The sequence below is a fragment of the Engraulis encrasicolus genome, chromosome 2, assembly GCF_034702125.1.
Source record: "Engraulis encrasicolus isolate BLACKSEA-1 chromosome 2, IST_EnEncr_1.0, whole genome shotgun sequence".
Classification (NCBI taxonomy): Eukaryota; Metazoa; Chordata; class Actinopteri; order Clupeiformes; family Engraulidae; genus Engraulis; species Engraulis encrasicolus.
In genome coordinates, this window is record NC_085858.1 from 29,836,017 (window position 1) to 29,853,516 (window position 17,500).

The 17,500-nt window shown below is 45.4% G+C and overlaps 1 protein-coding gene across 1 annotated transcript in view; it reads right to left on the bottom strand.

The window, feature by feature from the left end:
- The window catches only part of col14a1a (collagen, type XIV, alpha 1a), a gene marked incomplete at its 5' end in the record, with an annotated part of 165,078 nt that overhangs the window by 20,759 nt on the left and 126,819 nt on the right, over positions 1-17,500 (bottom strand). The window contains 5 exons of the mRNA XM_063217544.1: positions 2,537-2,590; positions 4,763-4,816; positions 5,149-5,244; positions 6,872-6,925; positions 17,496-17,500. The exon at positions 17,496-17,500 is cut by the window's right edge and continues 82 nt beyond it. Of these exons, the coding sequence (XP_063073614.1) occupies positions 2,537-2,590; positions 4,763-4,816; positions 5,149-5,244; positions 6,872-6,925; positions 17,496-17,500 (263 nt within the window). The remainder of the gene's footprint in view (positions 1-2,536; positions 2,591-4,762; positions 4,817-5,148; positions 5,245-6,871; positions 6,926-17,495) is intronic.

Below are 17,500 nucleotides of genomic sequence, written 5' to 3' on the forward strand. Positions count from 1 at the left end.
ACTGCCATCGGTGACGCTAGAAGCTATGATTTAAAAGGCATACACTGTACACACACCTCAAGCATCCATTTCATCATCCGATCAAAATGCACTGTTGATTATCAGTCTGGCCATGTGATTTCTTCAGACAAAGCCATAGATAGCGAAACACATGCTCATTGCAGCGTGACAGTAATCACGCGTGTCATTGTTTGGAGGAAAGGGGGAGGGCTTGAACTCTGGACTTCCTGGCAAAACAGAGGGGAGATGATGCTCTACTCATACTGCGCTACCTAGTCCAGAATCAAATGTACCCCCATGAGGGATCGCCCTGTTGCTTTCCAGGGGTGAGTTTCTCAAAAGAGAAGTGGTTAGCCTGTTAGGAACTTCGGTAGTTGCCAATGGGAAAATGCATTGAAAACAACAAAGTAGCTAAGGTAGTAAGCAACTTTGGTTTTGAGAAATTCACCCCAGGTAAGAAAAAAATGTGCTTTTCAACTGCCCATGTCAAGACATCACCTCATCCGCTCTGCACTCTGGAGGGGGTGCATGGGAAGAAGACTACACTTGCTTGTAAATCTTTTCATCTTTTTCTTTCATTGGCCGGCTGGGCTTTTGCTGTGAGTCTGATGCTGAGCGTCCTGTAACTGTCCGGATTGTTTTTCATAAAAAGCCACTCGAGTGACCACAGCCTTGCGTTAATGTCAGTCTGTGTATATGTTATTGCCCAAGCAAGACTAATAAAATATACGAGGGAAAGTTTTTGGGAAAAGCATCCTCGCAGAGTGAGTGTGCATTCTGAACTTGGTGAAAAGAGCTTCAATACTCTCAAGGATGTCAAGGATAACATTTTCAACCCATGCCATTGCACCCCATCTGTAAGGAATGAGGTCTGTCTGTGTATTTTTGTCAGTGCCAAAATATCAATAAATTGTGTTTATATGTCAACATCAGTCAGAAAACACAACCAAGAGGTTCAATAGATAGATGGATACAGCCTTCATAAGTTCATATCTTTCACTTCATAACTCAACGGCATACCTTTATTTATTCATACGGCAAATGTTTAAAAAATATGCATATGGATATTTATTTTCTCACAGTACATACCTAGTAGTTACTTCTTTAATCAGTAAAAATACACAGTGGTGTCAATGGCACATCACTGTGAAAATAAGCACATACGACTGGTACCTCAACCTCCTATTACCCTTTACAGTTTGGGGGACAGAAAAAGGAGACCGGACCACAGGATTGTTTGCTCTTCCCTGAGAATCAGATGTTGCCTTTAACACTCCTACGAGGGTCGTAACGTTTTACTATTTCAACATGACCGACCAGAAAAATTTCCCCAAACTTCCTTTGCGATGTTTGGTTCAAGGAACTTCAGAGCTTCAGAAAACCGAGCCAGACAACACTGGTGTTTCTGGACCATACTTCTCTCTAAAGTTTGCAACAAACCCGCAATCCAAAGCTCTGTCTGAGAGACCACATTCAAACACTGACGGAACCAGCGGTGTCCTTTTTGCTGGGCTGTGTTTGGACTTTCTATTGGAGTCTTTTAGACCTTCTTTATGGTCCTTTTTGTGTTGCCACCAGTGCACCACAGGATATCTCTCTCAGTCCAAAACGTGGAAATCAGGAATGATGTTTAATGAGCTGTCTGTATGAAATGACATTCTGGACATGCCATCCCTTTTTCCAGTCCAGGTAGACCGTCTTTCCCCCCAACCAATAGAGCTATGTACATTCTGCGAAGAAACATAATGCTTGTGGAACTCCTGCTCTTCAATCTGAAATAGTTCAGTTTGTGAGGTAGAATATTAGCCATGGTCCAAGACAGCTAGAAAGCTCTTGGGAGGTAGTTCCAAACATATATCAAAACATGAATCGATGGGTTCACTGGACATATAAAAGCGAATTGACTTGTAGTCCAAACAGGAAATCAAGCAATCCCCGGCTAGGTTGTGACAAGCATAGTAAAGCTATGTGAACTTTTCCCTTGTGATTCCCTGACAGTTTGGCAACAGGCTCACGCTTCTATTAAAGAACAATCACACGCAGGCCAGACCACAATGCAGCAGCAAAACTAGAGGCAGAAAGAGAGCTGACGGGAATAAAAGGCTTTGGCTAGTAGATAGCTGGGGGCATAAATAATATTATGAAGCATATGCATACTGTTTTGAAAAAAAGAAAGAAAGAAAGAAAGAAAGAAAGAAAGAAAGAAAGAAAGAAAGAAAGAAAGAAAGAAAGAAAGAAAGAAAGAAAGAAAGAAAGAAAGAAAGAAAGAAAGAAAAGGAGGAAGGAAGGATATACAGAAAATACTGTATGTGTGTGTGTGTGTGTAGTGAGACAGAGAGAGAGAGAGAGAGAGAGAGAGAGACTATTCCATTCTATGCACTGGCAATTGATTTTAATGTAGTGGACATTGGACGTGGGGGTCATTTTGTCAAATTAGGCGAGAATAAAGGGAGGAGGTGAGAGAGGGGTGTACAGTAGAGACCCAGGAGGGAGGGGTCTCTATATGGGGTGTTGTCAGCAGTGCAGTGCTCCTTACCCGGGGTCCCGGGGGGCCGTCTCTGCCTGGGCCTCCTGATGCTCCTGGAATACCCTGTTAGGGAACATCAGATAACACACCACACATTTACAACATCCCCTAAGCTAAACACACAGACACACACACACACACAGACACAGACACAGACACATACACACACACACACACACACACACACACGCACACAGGTATGCACACACACAGAGGTATGCACAAACACACATGCGCAGGGACGCATGCACAAACACACGTGTGCGGACGCATACATGAACACACACACACACACACACACACGCACGCACGCACGCACGCACACACACACACACACACACACACACACACACACACACACACAAACACAAACACACATACGCAGGGACGCATGCGCAAACACACGTGTGCGGACATATACATGCACACACACACACACACACACGTGCGCGCACCCCTCCCCCTGACACACACTTCTACTTCTAGCTATTTAATTAATACGGCCCCAATCCCTGCCTGAGCTATGTGTGAATGAATGCTGCTGCTGCTTCTGCTAAGGCCTTCAGTGCCGCGGGCCTGATTTAAAGCCCTGTGCTCCGCTCTCCTCTCTCCCTTCTGGCTGATTGCACTGACGGCGGAAATGATCCATCTTTATGGCAGAGAGCTGGAGCGCCGCTTCTCTCTCGCTCGCTCGTAGGCCACGATGGATGTAAGCGGAAAAGCAAAATGTGTTTGGGGAGATGAATGTTTTAGCTGGTTGAGTGAGCTCAGCTGCGTTGCGCTGTGTTGTGGTGTGGTGTGTTCGGCGTAGCAACTTGTCTGTAAAGTATAGCCTTGCGTGTTGTGCTGTGCAGAGCTGCAGAAGCGCAGCATTTCAACAGCCGCTTTGGTTTCAGTGGAGCGCGGCTAGGCCAGCAGAACTGAGTCCACTTAGAGAGCGCCTCAACCCCACCTCATCCGTCTTACGCGCAGGACGGGACGGGACGGGACGGCCCCGCGTGTTTGGAGGGGAGAGCAGTTCACTTTATGCTGGCAAAGCCATGTCTACGTTGGCAAACCCTCAAGTTCTATTTTTCATTCTTCCTTTCCTTTCCTTTCCTTTCCTTTCCTTTCCTTTCCTTTCCTTTCCCATTCTTTCTTTCTTTCCTTCTTTCTTTCTCTTTCACTAAGGGAGGGAACGGTCCCAAGTGGGTGATCTTTAAACCTTCATCTGGCTTCAGATAAGAAACCTAAATACTTTCTCTTGCTGGCCCTCTCCTCTCACCACTCATGCCCCTCACCTCCTCTACAAAACTGAGCTTTCACCACAGACCAAATCATTTGGATCAGCTCTCTGAAAAACTAAGGTCAGTTTGGTATATAATTGGAGATGAGTTGATACTAGCCTTTCCCTGCCCCGGGGACATACAGTATTTGACAGGGGTTAAATCTGGTCACAACTTTCAGGAAGCTGTTTCAACAGAGTGTTCAAACCTTCATTCCAGTCATGCTTCAAATGAATCTGGCATGTGTATGTATACAGTAATCCCGGAAGGCTCAGTTACAGTATTTTGTGTCAAGACCTCTATGATTCCTCCTGTTTCTCTTTGTTCTTGTTATCTTATTTTCCCCCGCTTTTTCTTGAGCAGGCCTCTTCAGAGGAATCTTGTACATAAATACAAGTGGACTGTGAAGTGGACTGTGTGTACAACATGCAGCCGGAGAAATGTCATGCTGCTAAAAAAAAGATTAAGTTTCTGCAAAATGGAGCTACAGCATGCACTGACACACCGTGTGGAGGTTCTTTCAATACTACAGGAAGACGGGTTAGGACTGGACCTACGTTTGTGGGAGAACAGTTTCTTGACGTGCTGATCTACATACTGCAAGTGATCTAGACCCTGTCCACACATCCATTCATATCTCTGATGTAATACAACACAATACACAATACAGCAATTTCGAAAACAGAAAAAGGAGCTTTTTGGAAACGACCGCTAAAGTGGATACATCTGAAAACACTGGCTTCTATAATGGCAGAACATTCTGAAAAACAATATAAAAGTGATAGGGGTGGACGCAGATTGTTTTAACAATGGATATGCATATTAATATTCATCCAGCTTTATGTGGACATGGCCCTGGAGGTATCAAAGCAGCAGAATAAATAAACACCTCTAATTAAATGCCACCCCTGCTCTCATTTCACTATTGTATGGATATGCTTCACAATAAAGTAATAGAATAAATCCTTACCTGCGGTCCTGCTGGGCCCATTTCACCTTTCTCTCCTCTCTCCCCCGATGTTCCCTGCAGCACACAAAAACAGAAAGAAGGAGGGGAACGTATTTATTTACCTCCTTTAATCTTTGTGAAATCTTTCCTGTGAAACCCCTTCTGTTGTCCAAGATTTCAACCCATGTAAGAAAGCCTCAAGTGAGCATCACTGCAATCAATGTAATAGAGAGCATCATTGTACGCTGAGTGAATGAGAGCACCTCAGGGAATGAATAAAAATCAATTAACAAATTACATGAAGGAATGAAGTAATAAATGAATGAATGAATGAATGAATGGATGAATGAATGAATGAATGAATGAATGAATGAATGAATGAATGAATGAATGAGTGTGGTTTGTACCGGAGGTCCCTGAATAGACATTCCACTGGGCCCCTGAGGGCCGGGCGGTCCCTGCAGACCAGCGGGGCCTGCCTCTCCTGGGGGGCCATGCGGTCCCTAGAAATTAATGGTTCAGTTCATTACATGTTACGAGATACAGTGAAACAGTCAATTGAAAAGCTTTCTTTATATTTTGATAATGATTGCGCAATTTGAGCGTAAATGGAAAAAATAACGTTTATGCTTTATACTTAGTATATTGTGTCAATGCTGCAATAGTTTAAAGCCATTTTAATGCTTTCTGGCTGAAGTTATACTGTATGTGCCAACCACTGTGAATAACATTAAACTATTAATAATTATAGTAAAACTTAACAAATGCATTATAGCCCTTTATGAAAGACTTAATTTGGTCTTATCAACACTGGGTTCATAGAAAGTGTTACAAATGATCATTAGCACTACATCTGACTTGTGTCCTTATGTTTCATCATAACGCATTCATTTACTTTACCCAAACACATGGGTGGCATGCATTGTCTACTTTTCTATTGTATTTCAAATGAAATAGCACATAAATAACTTCAGGCACAGGAATAACACAAAGTCTGCTTGTGATAAAGGGAACAATGGAGTCAATCATGGCATGGCTTCCTGTGTAATGCCACATAAGGAATACATAAATACATGTATAAATAAACATGCCGAAAAACAATAAATATCTGGACTTCATTTGAGTGGGTTTTGTCCATTGAACTGGGATCATCTATTACATCATGACTTCTCTGCAGTGTTGTTTGCTGCGAGGGGGAGGAAATAATCGTACAAAAACTAAATGACTGTTTAAGGCAACTGAACGAAAACTCTGAAATTATTGTACATTTTTTGATCATACAAAGGACCAAAATTATGGTACAAATATGATAAATATTACATCTGGCAGCCCTGCTACTCTGTATTCTCTACTGCTCGCCTCACTAAATTGTTTACTGGTGAGCTTGTGAGCTACGGTTACCAGGCAGATTGTCAGCGCTTCGAGGATTCTGCCTGACGATAGAATTTCTTGAAACTTACACAGTACTTATAACCATGACAACAACAAAAAATGCTAAGCTAGCATGTTTAGCCGTATGTTCTTAGAACTCCACTGGGAAGGAGCTTGCTGCCATGCAATCCAAATGAGATTGCTCCTGCCAAGAGGTTTGCTTTTTCTGGACGCAGGGCACTGAGCGTTTCTGAGTATGCCTGGGCACATCTGTTGTAGCTTGTGTTTTCCAGCATTGCGGAAATTAAGACTAAAGGCATACTGTAGTAGGCTGAGCAACGGCACACAGGCTGGCTGGAAAAGACCTGGGAAAACAAAGCAAGGCCTTATGGGTAATCCTGAGTAAATAAGCTGGAATGAGATCCACACAAGGCTATCTCAGGCATCCAAGAGCCCATCTCAGACGTGACGCTTTAGCATTGGCCAAAGGGAAAGGAGTCGGCTAAGATTTGCACAGCATAGGCAAACAGTCAGGATGTCCAAAGCTAACAGAGGTACAAACACGTCCATTGTGTATACACTTGTGTGAAATTTCCACTTCCGCAGCCTGTTGTCGACGAGCTGCTTTATGGGAAACTCAAGCGTTTTGGCCGTGGGGAGATGGAGGCCGATGCAACAGTTCTCATGGGTGGCCCTGGTTTATGTGGTGCTGTATGGCTAATGGCCTGTGATGTGCATGACAATCCCCTCTCCACTCACCGTAGTGCCGGGGTCCCCTTGGCTACCTCGCATGCCTCTGATACCAGGACCACCCTGCAAGGTAAAAAAAAATCACACACACATACACACACGCGCACGCGCACGCGCACGCGCACACACACACACACACACACACACACACACACACACACACACACACACACACACACAAATACATTCATACCGGTACATATGCACACACACGCGTGCACACGCACGCACACACACACACACAAATGATCACACAAAAATGGTGGATGATGTGGACCATGGAGAACAAAAGTTGATAAGATGAAGACATGACATGATCAAATTTATGAAAATATGCCTCATCCTCCTATACCGCATGACACTCCTTAAAGCGGGGGATACTTTAAGATCAATGACGCTCATGGAGGGAAAAAACTAAAATGTTCAATGTCAAAAGCAGCAATACAAGAGCACTCAGCAGAGTTTGGCATCGGTATGACTTTACTACAGTATAACATCCAGAAAAATGCCAAATCATCATCTAATTTTAGGTTTGCCATCTGTCTGAATGTACAGCGCAGCCAACTCTATTTTAATTCCAACTGTGCCCTTGTGTTGTGTAAAAAATATATATGTAATTTCTAATGTGATGTCCAATGGTACAATAAGGTACTGATGTCAATGGTAAGAGGCAGAGATGGGACCAAGTCACTAATTTGCAAGTTACAAGTAACTTAAGTCTTAAGTCGTTCCAGTCAAGTTCGAGTCAAGTCACAAGTTAAGACAAATTTGACCAAGTCAAGTCCAAGTCCAAGTCGTACCAAAGCCAAATCAAGTCCAAGTCCAAGTCTCATTTTTTCCAAGTCACTAACAAGTCACCTTGTATTCTATGGGCAACATTGACAATTACTTTTGGTCACAAATTCATTACCTCTCCACACTGCTCTACATGTCCCCCTTTGTCAGTCGCGTTCTAAACAAAAATAAGAGGCCGACTGGTATTGTTTAAGGGCAAATCATTTAATATTTCATTTTTTTAATGTATTTTTTTGACATGCAAATGCAAAAAATAGATACATTAAGACTTGCCATACTATTGCAAGTCATTGCAAGCTAAAAGTGTCAAGTCAAGTCAAGTCTCGAGTCAATAGCATGCAAGTCGAGTCAAGTCACAAGTCATTCCTAATATTGCCGAGTCAAGTCTCAAGTCAAGTCATTTGTGTCCTCAAGTCTGACTCAAGTCCAAGTCACAAGTCCCAAGTCCACATCTCTGGTAAGAGGGTACTGTATAAGGAATTGGAGCAGGCTTCTCCCAAACAGTTTTCTTCCTCTAGACTTAAGTTAAGGTGATGAGTACACAGGGCTTCTAAGGGTTTCTGGGCAATGACAAAATGTTGTTTGGACCCTTTACTGCGACAACACTTTGAAGAGAATGTGGGATGATCAGAGAAAGGTATCGGCTGTTGATCCATCAGAAAATTAAAAGCCAATTATGTTCTTGTTCTTGTTGGCAACATTGCTCAGAAAGCTGCCCTGTGTATAGTTACCTACCTACCTTACCGCTTACCCAGGACTGCCCCATACAGTACAGTACCTGCCTATATACAGACACCTTCATTTCCCTCAGGATCAATAGAGGTATTCTACTCTACTACTCTACCTCTAAGTAACATAATGTACACAGTAACCAAAGAACAGGGAGAAAGAGGTCGCACTGTGCATTAGTGGTGTGGATTGGCACTGCCCTCACGATCCGATTCGATCACGATTTGGGAGGTAGCGATTCGATTCGATTCTATGCGATCCAATCCGTTCCGATTCAATTCTACAATGCATTGCAATTCATTACATTTCTACTGAAAGCAAAGCAAATGTTTAACCAGTCATGATGAGGCAATACAAGTAGTCAGATACTGAGCAACAATTTATTGGCTGTTTCCTGTATCAATCTGTCTCAGTCTGTATCAGTCTTGCAATGTTTGGAAGTGCTTTTATTAAATTTAACATTCATTTGCTCCCGAAATATCCATGGAAGTAATTGAAACTTTAAAAAATCGCCGGATCGATTCTGGAACTTGCCGGACCGATTCTGGATCGTCCATGCCCCGCCTCGATTCGGATCGCCGAATAGATCATTGTTGACACCCCTACTGTGCATAGAAAACTTTTACCGGCTACACAGATGCGTTGTGGTGTTAAGGTACTGTAGGCATCAAGTTTTGTCAGAGGACGCGCTCAACTTCTTGGAAAAACATGAATGTCTTTGGGTGCGCGATAAAAGCTATCAACTTAAAGAAGAAACATCCGCACTCACAAACTATGTCTCATTATTTATTTATACAAACCCCAACTCCGGTGAAGTTGGGACGTTTGGTAAACAGTGAATAAAATCAAAATGCTATCATTTTCAAAACATTCAATCTATTCATTAGATGGAGAATAGTGAAAAGACAACATATTAAGTGTTAAAACCGAGAAAAAATATTGTTTTGGGGGACATATGTACTCATTTCTAATTTGATAAATCCAACACGTCTCAAATAAGTTGGGACGGGGATCAGTGAAATTTAGTAAACATCCAAATAAGATAAAACAACAAAGAAGAACATTTGAAAATGAATTGTACTGACGGACAATATAGGTGTCCAGGTATAAGATCATCACAGAGAGGCTGAGTCACACAGAATTAAAGATGCAAAGGGAATAATTACCATAGTTATTACATACATTTTTGAATTCCCTTTGATTTACCACGATTGAGTGTATATAAGACATATTTTTGTTACTAAAATCATTGTATAGGTTCATGACATCATGAAATATATATTGGCTGTAGTCTCACTCTAATTCCTGGAGTGCTAGAGCTATTGAAAATTGACCATATTAAGAATGCTTAATGCGTGCAAATGATACAGGGGTGTAACATTCTCCTAAGCACCTGAGCTCACTTGAAATAAACCCAGAAGACATGGGAAACTGTCCTTTGCTTACAGAAGTCAGCAGAAGTTGTAGAAGTCCATTCTTTTTGACAGTAATAGAGCATTGCACATCCTGTGCTACAGTGAAAATGGACCATCCAACTTGTGTTAGTGCTAGCTTCAAAAGTCAGCCTCCATGATGGCATGCGGGTGCAGTAGTGCATTGGTTAAGATGTTCTCACAGTAAGATGTTAAATACAGTGCTGAATGGTATAAATGGGTTTTAAACAGCATGAAAAGCCACTCATGCATTATATTTTGAAGGGAGATCTTCGATTACTGCCACGTAGTAAGGTCAAATTGCATTCTCTACTATGTTTTAACAGTTTGGCTCCATCATAAGGACCAGCAGGTGATAAAATGGTGGGCTTTTGGTCAAGACCTGTCACACTGTAAGCACTACAGAAAGGAAAACATTGCAAAACATGACAAGGAATACACCCACCATTTAAGCTGGTGAAATCATGTCCAAGATAGGAATTAACACTGTTTTTTATATAAAATCATCTCATCGGTTAATGTATTTAACTGTTAAGTGTTGTCTTTTGTTTTGTTTTTAGTCTTCCTCGACATTTGCTGCCATTTATTGTCCCCGTCCCAACTGTTTTGAGACGTGTTGGATTTATCAAATTAGAAATGAGTACATATGTCCCCCAAAACAATATTTTTTCTCGGTTTTAACACTTAATATGTTGTCTTTTCACTATTCTCCATCTAATGAATAGATTGAATGTTTTGAAAATGATAGCATTTTGATTTTATTCACTGTTTACCAAACGTCCCAACTTCACCGGAGTTGGGGTTTGTAGATTGCCACCATGTCCACAAGCAAACGCATTTCGACTATCAAGCCTTCATCAGTGCGTCAGGTACTCCTAGTCCGTGTGGACATGGTGGTAATCTATAAATAAATAAAGGTACTGTAGGCACACATGAGTCCACCAGAGCCTTCATATTCTCATCAAACCAGCTAAGTGAGATGGCGTAGTGCTCTCAACACCCATGGCATAATTCATGTCCCTACCTGTATATATGTTCTGTTAAGTGTTATGTTGGTTCATCATCTTTAAAGTGCGGTTCATCGTCTTTAATGCTATGCTTCATGAAATAGTTGTGATCTCTTTTAAGAGATCTGGTGGCTTCTTTCCTCATGGATCTTTTGTCTAAAAGGTGAATATTCTTCAATATTTGTCTCCAATAAAGAAATCCAGTTCCTCACAGCTTAGCTCTCATGCCTATCATAACCAGGATTAATGAGGATCATCAACAAAGATATTCTAAACCCTTGCTTTTTTGATCGTGATAAATAACGTCTCTATATTACAAAGCATTCGCTCCAGAGTTCAAGGAGCTCCCCTAAATGACCCCAGTCTTCCTGTCTTTATTGTTCTATGTTTGTTTGCATTTTTGCAGGAGTTTCCAATTTCACCCACATTCCCTCTGTTTCTGCTCCCCACCTTAAGTTCCCTGGGGTATGCCCTCGACCTTTTCCCCAGCACGCGCACACTCTCACACTCACACACACACACACACACACACACACACACACACACACACACACACACACACACACACACACACACACACACACACACACACACACACACACACACACACACACACACACACACATGCAAGCGCACACACACACACACACACACATGCACGCACTCACATACGCACAAACACACACACAGGCACACACAGACACACACACGGAGTCTAGTGGACAGCTAGCGGTGATAAACGAGCGGCGCTTCCCAGCTGATGGGAGCGAGATCACCAATCAACGTCACCCTAATGAGGAATGATATGGAGGTAGCCATGACAACGTCATCATGCCCTCTCCGGAAAGCAATCTTCGCCGAAAAGATTAAAATCCCCATAATGGATGAACGTGTTGTGAGCTGCTGGCATTTAATATGGATGACTCCAAATGTCCTACTACAATATGGTCTGATTTGATATATGATTCAAATGAAATACGGAGTGCCCTTGTTAAGAATTGTGGGCCCTGAGTCCCCTGAGCCCTCAAAAGTCAGGCCTCTGCTCACTGTCCTTAGCAAGCTGCCCATCCCCCGTTGCTGGTGGGCTACCTGTCCCCCCTCCCTCTACTGCTCTGCTCTCTCTGCTTGACCTGTACACCGGTGATTTTCCACTCCTGGCCCTTGACTGTGTTGCTAGGGCCCCCCCGGCAAACAGGCAACCCCCCTGGCTCGGCACCCCGCTGTGCTGCCGTGTGCATATAGGGCCAGGACAGAGGTCAGACCTCAGACCACTGTTCGGACGGGGAATCTATGGGACCCAACTCTCTCTCTCTGCTCTTGGACGTATCGGGGTCCCAGCGTCCACTCGTGTACTCTTTGCTTGCCGTGCGTCTCTGAGAGTGAGTTAACTGTATTATGTTGTTACTGTATTATGACTGTCTTATTGTATTGTATGTTTACTGTACAGTTTGTATTGTCTTGTAGCTGCATAGAATGTTGCTCATTCTCCATGCCACGGTTCTGCCAGAGAGTACATTGGCTCAGTAATGTACTGCTATGGTGGAGTAGTGCTTACATTTCACATGTTTCTGTGTAACGCATGCTCTGTGTGTCTGCTGTAGGCAGGCACATACCCATGCCCAGGTCCACACAGCTAGTAGGTAGCTGTGTCATGTTCCCTCCTCACTCCCCCCTGCTTAAGATGGCTGCTTGTAGGCAGTCACCTTCATGTTCCCCCTCCCCCTTGGTAAGATAGCTGCTGTAGGCAGCTATCGTTTCCTCATTGTATATATTGTATATTGTATATAGTATTATGTGTATTTTCATTTATGTATATTTGCTTATGTCTTGTTTTGTTTCTTTACCTTTATAGTAAAACCACGGTTTCACTTCTACATCTGTGTGTGTCTGACTTCATTGGACATCTTCATACTGTTCTGGCCGGACAGCCTGTGGTGTTTGTTGTTACCTGCACCAGCCCCTATCATACAGTCCTTTTTCGGGTGCATCACACAGCACTATTTTTTTCATGGTCCCTCTCGCCGGATACAACATTTGCCACAGTGAAGATGTCCTTCCCTGAGGTCAGCGTTCGTCCTCGCCGTGAGCCCCACCAGCCTCGTAGGCTCGACGAGTTCCTGGTGACTCTGCCACAGCGACGTCTGCCCCAGGATCAGACACACACAGACATGGCCTTCCCCGTCACTGGAGACAGCAGGCCCCGGGAGGTGACACAGTCTCCCCCTGCTGCACAGACCCATGACACTTCGGCAGCGTTTCTTGCCGTCCTTCGTCAGCTACGAGAGGACAACAGGCAGATTCGGAGGGAGATGAGGGACGACTGCAGGAGGATGCGTGCAGACAATCGGCAGTTGCAGGAGGAGAATCAAGCAGCTGAAGAGAGATGTACAGTTCCTCATGCAGCTGCACCAGGCTGGTCTCCAGGTGCCAGCAGCGACAGCACCAGAGCTTCGCCAGCATGCCCCAGGAGCAGAGGCACGTCCCTTTCCGCCTCCACCTGCATTGCCAGATGATGACTTCCCAACGCCTCCTTCACCAGTATTCTACGCTTCTGCTGCAGCAGCATCACCGCCACGAGAGCCACAACTGCAGCAGCAGTCCTCTCCGGTGTATGCGGCACCAATGAAGCCCAGGAAGAGTCTGCATCAGTCGCCAGGTCAGACTTCCTCATCCCATCCTGTGCTCACGCCTGAGTACAGGGGAGCTCCATATAGCCCACGCCACGCTTCATCTGCAGAGAGGCCACAAGCCCGCGCCTCACTTCATCAGCAGATCAGAGGGCCATGGGCTTGGGCCGGCACAGGCAGCCACAGTCTCCACGTCAGCCAGCGCGACTCCCATCTCCTCCCCATCAGGAGACGTCCTACAAGGGCCCGAAGATGAAGATTCCGCTGTTCACCGATGACGACCCCCGCCAGTTCAACCGGATGCAGCTCGCCCTCGACAACATCCTGCCCCCTGATGCCACGGAGCGGTTTAAATACCAGATCCTGCTCGACCACCTCAAGCTGGAGGATGCTCTGTTAGTAGCAGACGCATACTGCCACAGCAGCTCCCCTACAGCGACACCATGGCAGCTCTTACAAAGCTGTTTTGGGTCAGCCTCACAAGCTGGCCCTGAGGCAGATCAGCAGGGTCCTGGCAGAACCTCCCATCAGCAGCGGCGACCAGAGGGGCTTCCGGAAATTTTGCCCTCAAGATCCAGGCACTGGTGGGCATGCTTAACAAGATGGGCACACAGGAGCAGCTGGAGCTGAGGTGCGGCTCACACGTGTCTCGTCTGCTCCAAAGCTGCCACACGAGCTGCGTGTGGCATTCAGGAGGCACGTGGGCCCACACCATGTTCCTGTTCCCACCTTGTTGGACTTCGCAGAGTGGTTGGAGTATGAAGTCCAGGTCCAGCTGGATACGAGCAGTTGGACCCTCCCCCGAAGCCGGCAGAGAACCATTCGGGTCACCTGGAGGACATGCCAGCTCAGCAGAGCACAGTGTCACTCCCCACCACTGTCCTCTTAGCTGACTGCCCTGCCAAGTCATCAGGCACACACCAGTCATCATTGTCATCTTCCTCATCGTCATCTTCCTCATCATCGCCTTCATCTTCGTCATCTTCATCGTCGGCTCATCAGAGAGAGCCACAGAAGTTCTGTCCCTGCTGCAGGACAACAGAGCACTATTTCAACTTGTGCCCTGTATTCAAGTCCCTCACCACTCAGCAGCGAGTGAACTGGATCAAGGCCGGACAGAAGTGCTTGAGGTGTGGTCGGGACCATCAGACTGCCCAGTGTTTTCTGAAGGCTCGCTGTCGGCAGTGCCACTGCACCCATCTCGAAGTGCTTCACGAGGTCCAAGGCCTAGCCAAGTTACAGCAGTCAGCTCGTTGTCTGTTCACGGGGGCACAGACACCTGCTAGCCGTCATCAGTCTGCCAAGCGCCAGTGCCGCACCTCAGGCAGGCTGGCTCAGGCAGCGGCTAGCAGTCATCGGAAGCAACCAGGGGACCCCGGTCGTCGAGCAGTCAGCTCAGCCTACAGCCCAGCTGACAGCTCCAACTGGCGCCTCCTTCTTCAACAGCTTCACCAACTCGTCTTCGGCTCAGGTTGTGCGTCGCAACATCAGCACCAGTGGCAGGAAGGAGCCACGACGCACACCTGCCAGAGCCCGTCATGGGGCGGCCACGGTCAGCGCCGCCATCAAGAGTCATTCCCCGAGTGTCCACCCCAGGTCAGCAGTTCCACACAGCCATGTGGAGCAGCAGCTACACCAGCATCATCCCTCATCAGCATCGGTGCCTCACCGGTCCAGTTGTCGTGGGCAGATGGGGCGGCCCAGACACAGGACTTGTGGTTCCAGTCATCACTCACCCCCTGTAGCCATCCAAGGAGCTGGTGGCAGCTGACAGGGCGGCCTACTGTAGGTCTGGGACCAGACAACACGCCACCTGTCGTCTGACCCATCAGCCTCCATCCTTTGACCTCACCACCAGTTTTTCAACTTTGTNCCACAAAGTTGGGGGCGGCTGTTAAGAATTGTGGGCCCTGAGTCCCCTGAGCCCTCAAAGTCAGGCCTCTCCTCACTGTCCTTAGCAAGCTGCCCATCCCCCGTTGCTGGTGGGCTACCTGTCCCCCCTCCCTCTACTGCTCTGCTCTCTCTGCTTGACCTGTACACCGGTGATTTTCCACTCCTGGCCCTTGACTGTGTTGCTAGGGCCCCCCGGCAACAGGCACACCCCCCTGCTCGGCACCCTGCTGTGCTGCCGTGTGCATATAGGGCCAGGACACAGAGGTCACTACTCAGACCACTTTTCGGACGGGGAATCTATGGGACCCAACTCTCTCTCTCTGCTCTTGGACGTCTCGGGGTCCCAGCGTCCACTCATTTGTACTCTTTGCTTGCCGTGCGTCTCTGAGAGTGAGTCAACTGTATTATGTTGTTACTGTATTATGACTGTCTTATTGTATTGTATGTTTACTGTACAGTTTGTATTGTCTTGTAGCTGCATAGAATGTTGCTCATTCTCCATGCCACGGTTCTGCCAGAGAGTACATTGGCTCAGTAATGTACTGCTATGGTGGAGTAGTGCTTACATTTCACATGTTTCTGTGTAACGCATGCTCTGTGTGTCTGCTGTAGGCAGGCACATATCCATGCCCCAGGTCTGCACAGATACTATAGGTAGCTGTGTCATGTTGTCCCCTTCTCATTCCCCCTGCTTAAGATGGCTGCTTGTAGGCAGTCACCTTCATGTTCCCCCTCCCCCTTGGTAAGATAGCTGCTGTAGGCAGCTATCGTTTCCTCATTGTATATATTGTATATTGTATATAGTATTATGTGTATTTTCATTTATGTATATTTGCTTATGTCTTGTTTTGTTTCTTTACCTTTATAGTAAAACCACGGTTTCACTTCTACATCTGTGTGTGTCTGACTTCATTGGACATCTTCATACTGTTCTGGCCGGACAGCCTGTGGTGTTCGTTGTTACCTGCACCAGCCCCTATCATACAGTCCTTTTTCGGGTGCATCACACCGTACTATTTTTTTCAGCCCTAGATATGCTATACATTAGTTATGAACCCCAAAAAATGCAAATTATTAATCATTTTTCTAAGGCACTAAAACAAGTCCTCAGAAATTCCCCTTTACAGCTGAAAAAAACTGTTAAGGCATTGTTTCTCAACACTGGCCCTAAAACCAGTATAGAAAAGCTGGTTGACTTTAAATGTATCGTTTGTTAATAGAGAAGTGTAAATCATAAGAAAATAAGACATGTGCGTATAAGTAGCAATATTTTTTTTTGCTCATGGACAGCTCTCTCCTTAGCCAATTGGCCTCGGGCATGCCACTGAGATCCGAAGGCTCTGATTGGCTACCTGAGCCAAGACTGGAAGCCAGCAAGCAGGGCATGATAAATCAATACCCATATCATTATCTCCCTGAGTTCCCTTCAATAGTTTCCAACAGAGGCCCTTGGGGCATACAGCACAGCCAGATTAATACATACTTTATCTAGCCCTCTCTGACTTTCAAATGAGCTCGCTGGTGTCCACGAGTTGCAGAGTTTAACTGGGCTGAGTTCTGCTTGCAGTGCACTAATGGGGGAGCTAGGTCACCACTGTGCATTGTTTCTCTTTGCTGATACCATACATTAATTACTCCCTCACAAACAGTGGGAGCCTTTGAATATGACGGCTTTCAAGTGAAGCCTACACCCAATAGTAGCCAATAGTGACCCCTAACCAAGAATTTAGGTGGGGTGCTACCTTCCACAATGGAGGTTACTACAGTTTACAAAGTATGCTAACATAAATATGTACAATATATGAGTCTGTTATGAACATGACATGACAAAGGTTATAACCCGAAAGAAGAAGAATACGCACTAACAAACTAAGTGTCATTATTTATTTATATTACCACCATGTCCAAAAGCGAACGCGCATCGGCTATCAAACCTTAATCAGTGCGTGGATTTTTCTTCTTTCAGTTGATACCTTTTATCGCGCACCCAAAGGCATTCATTTTTTTCAAGAAGTTGAGCGCGTCCTCTGATAAAACTTGAAGGTTATAACCCCACATTGTTCCAGGGACTGCAGCCCACACACTGTACCTACATCAATGTAATGTAGTATAACGTAACGTAATGTAATGTAAGGTGGAAGGGACATACCGGGG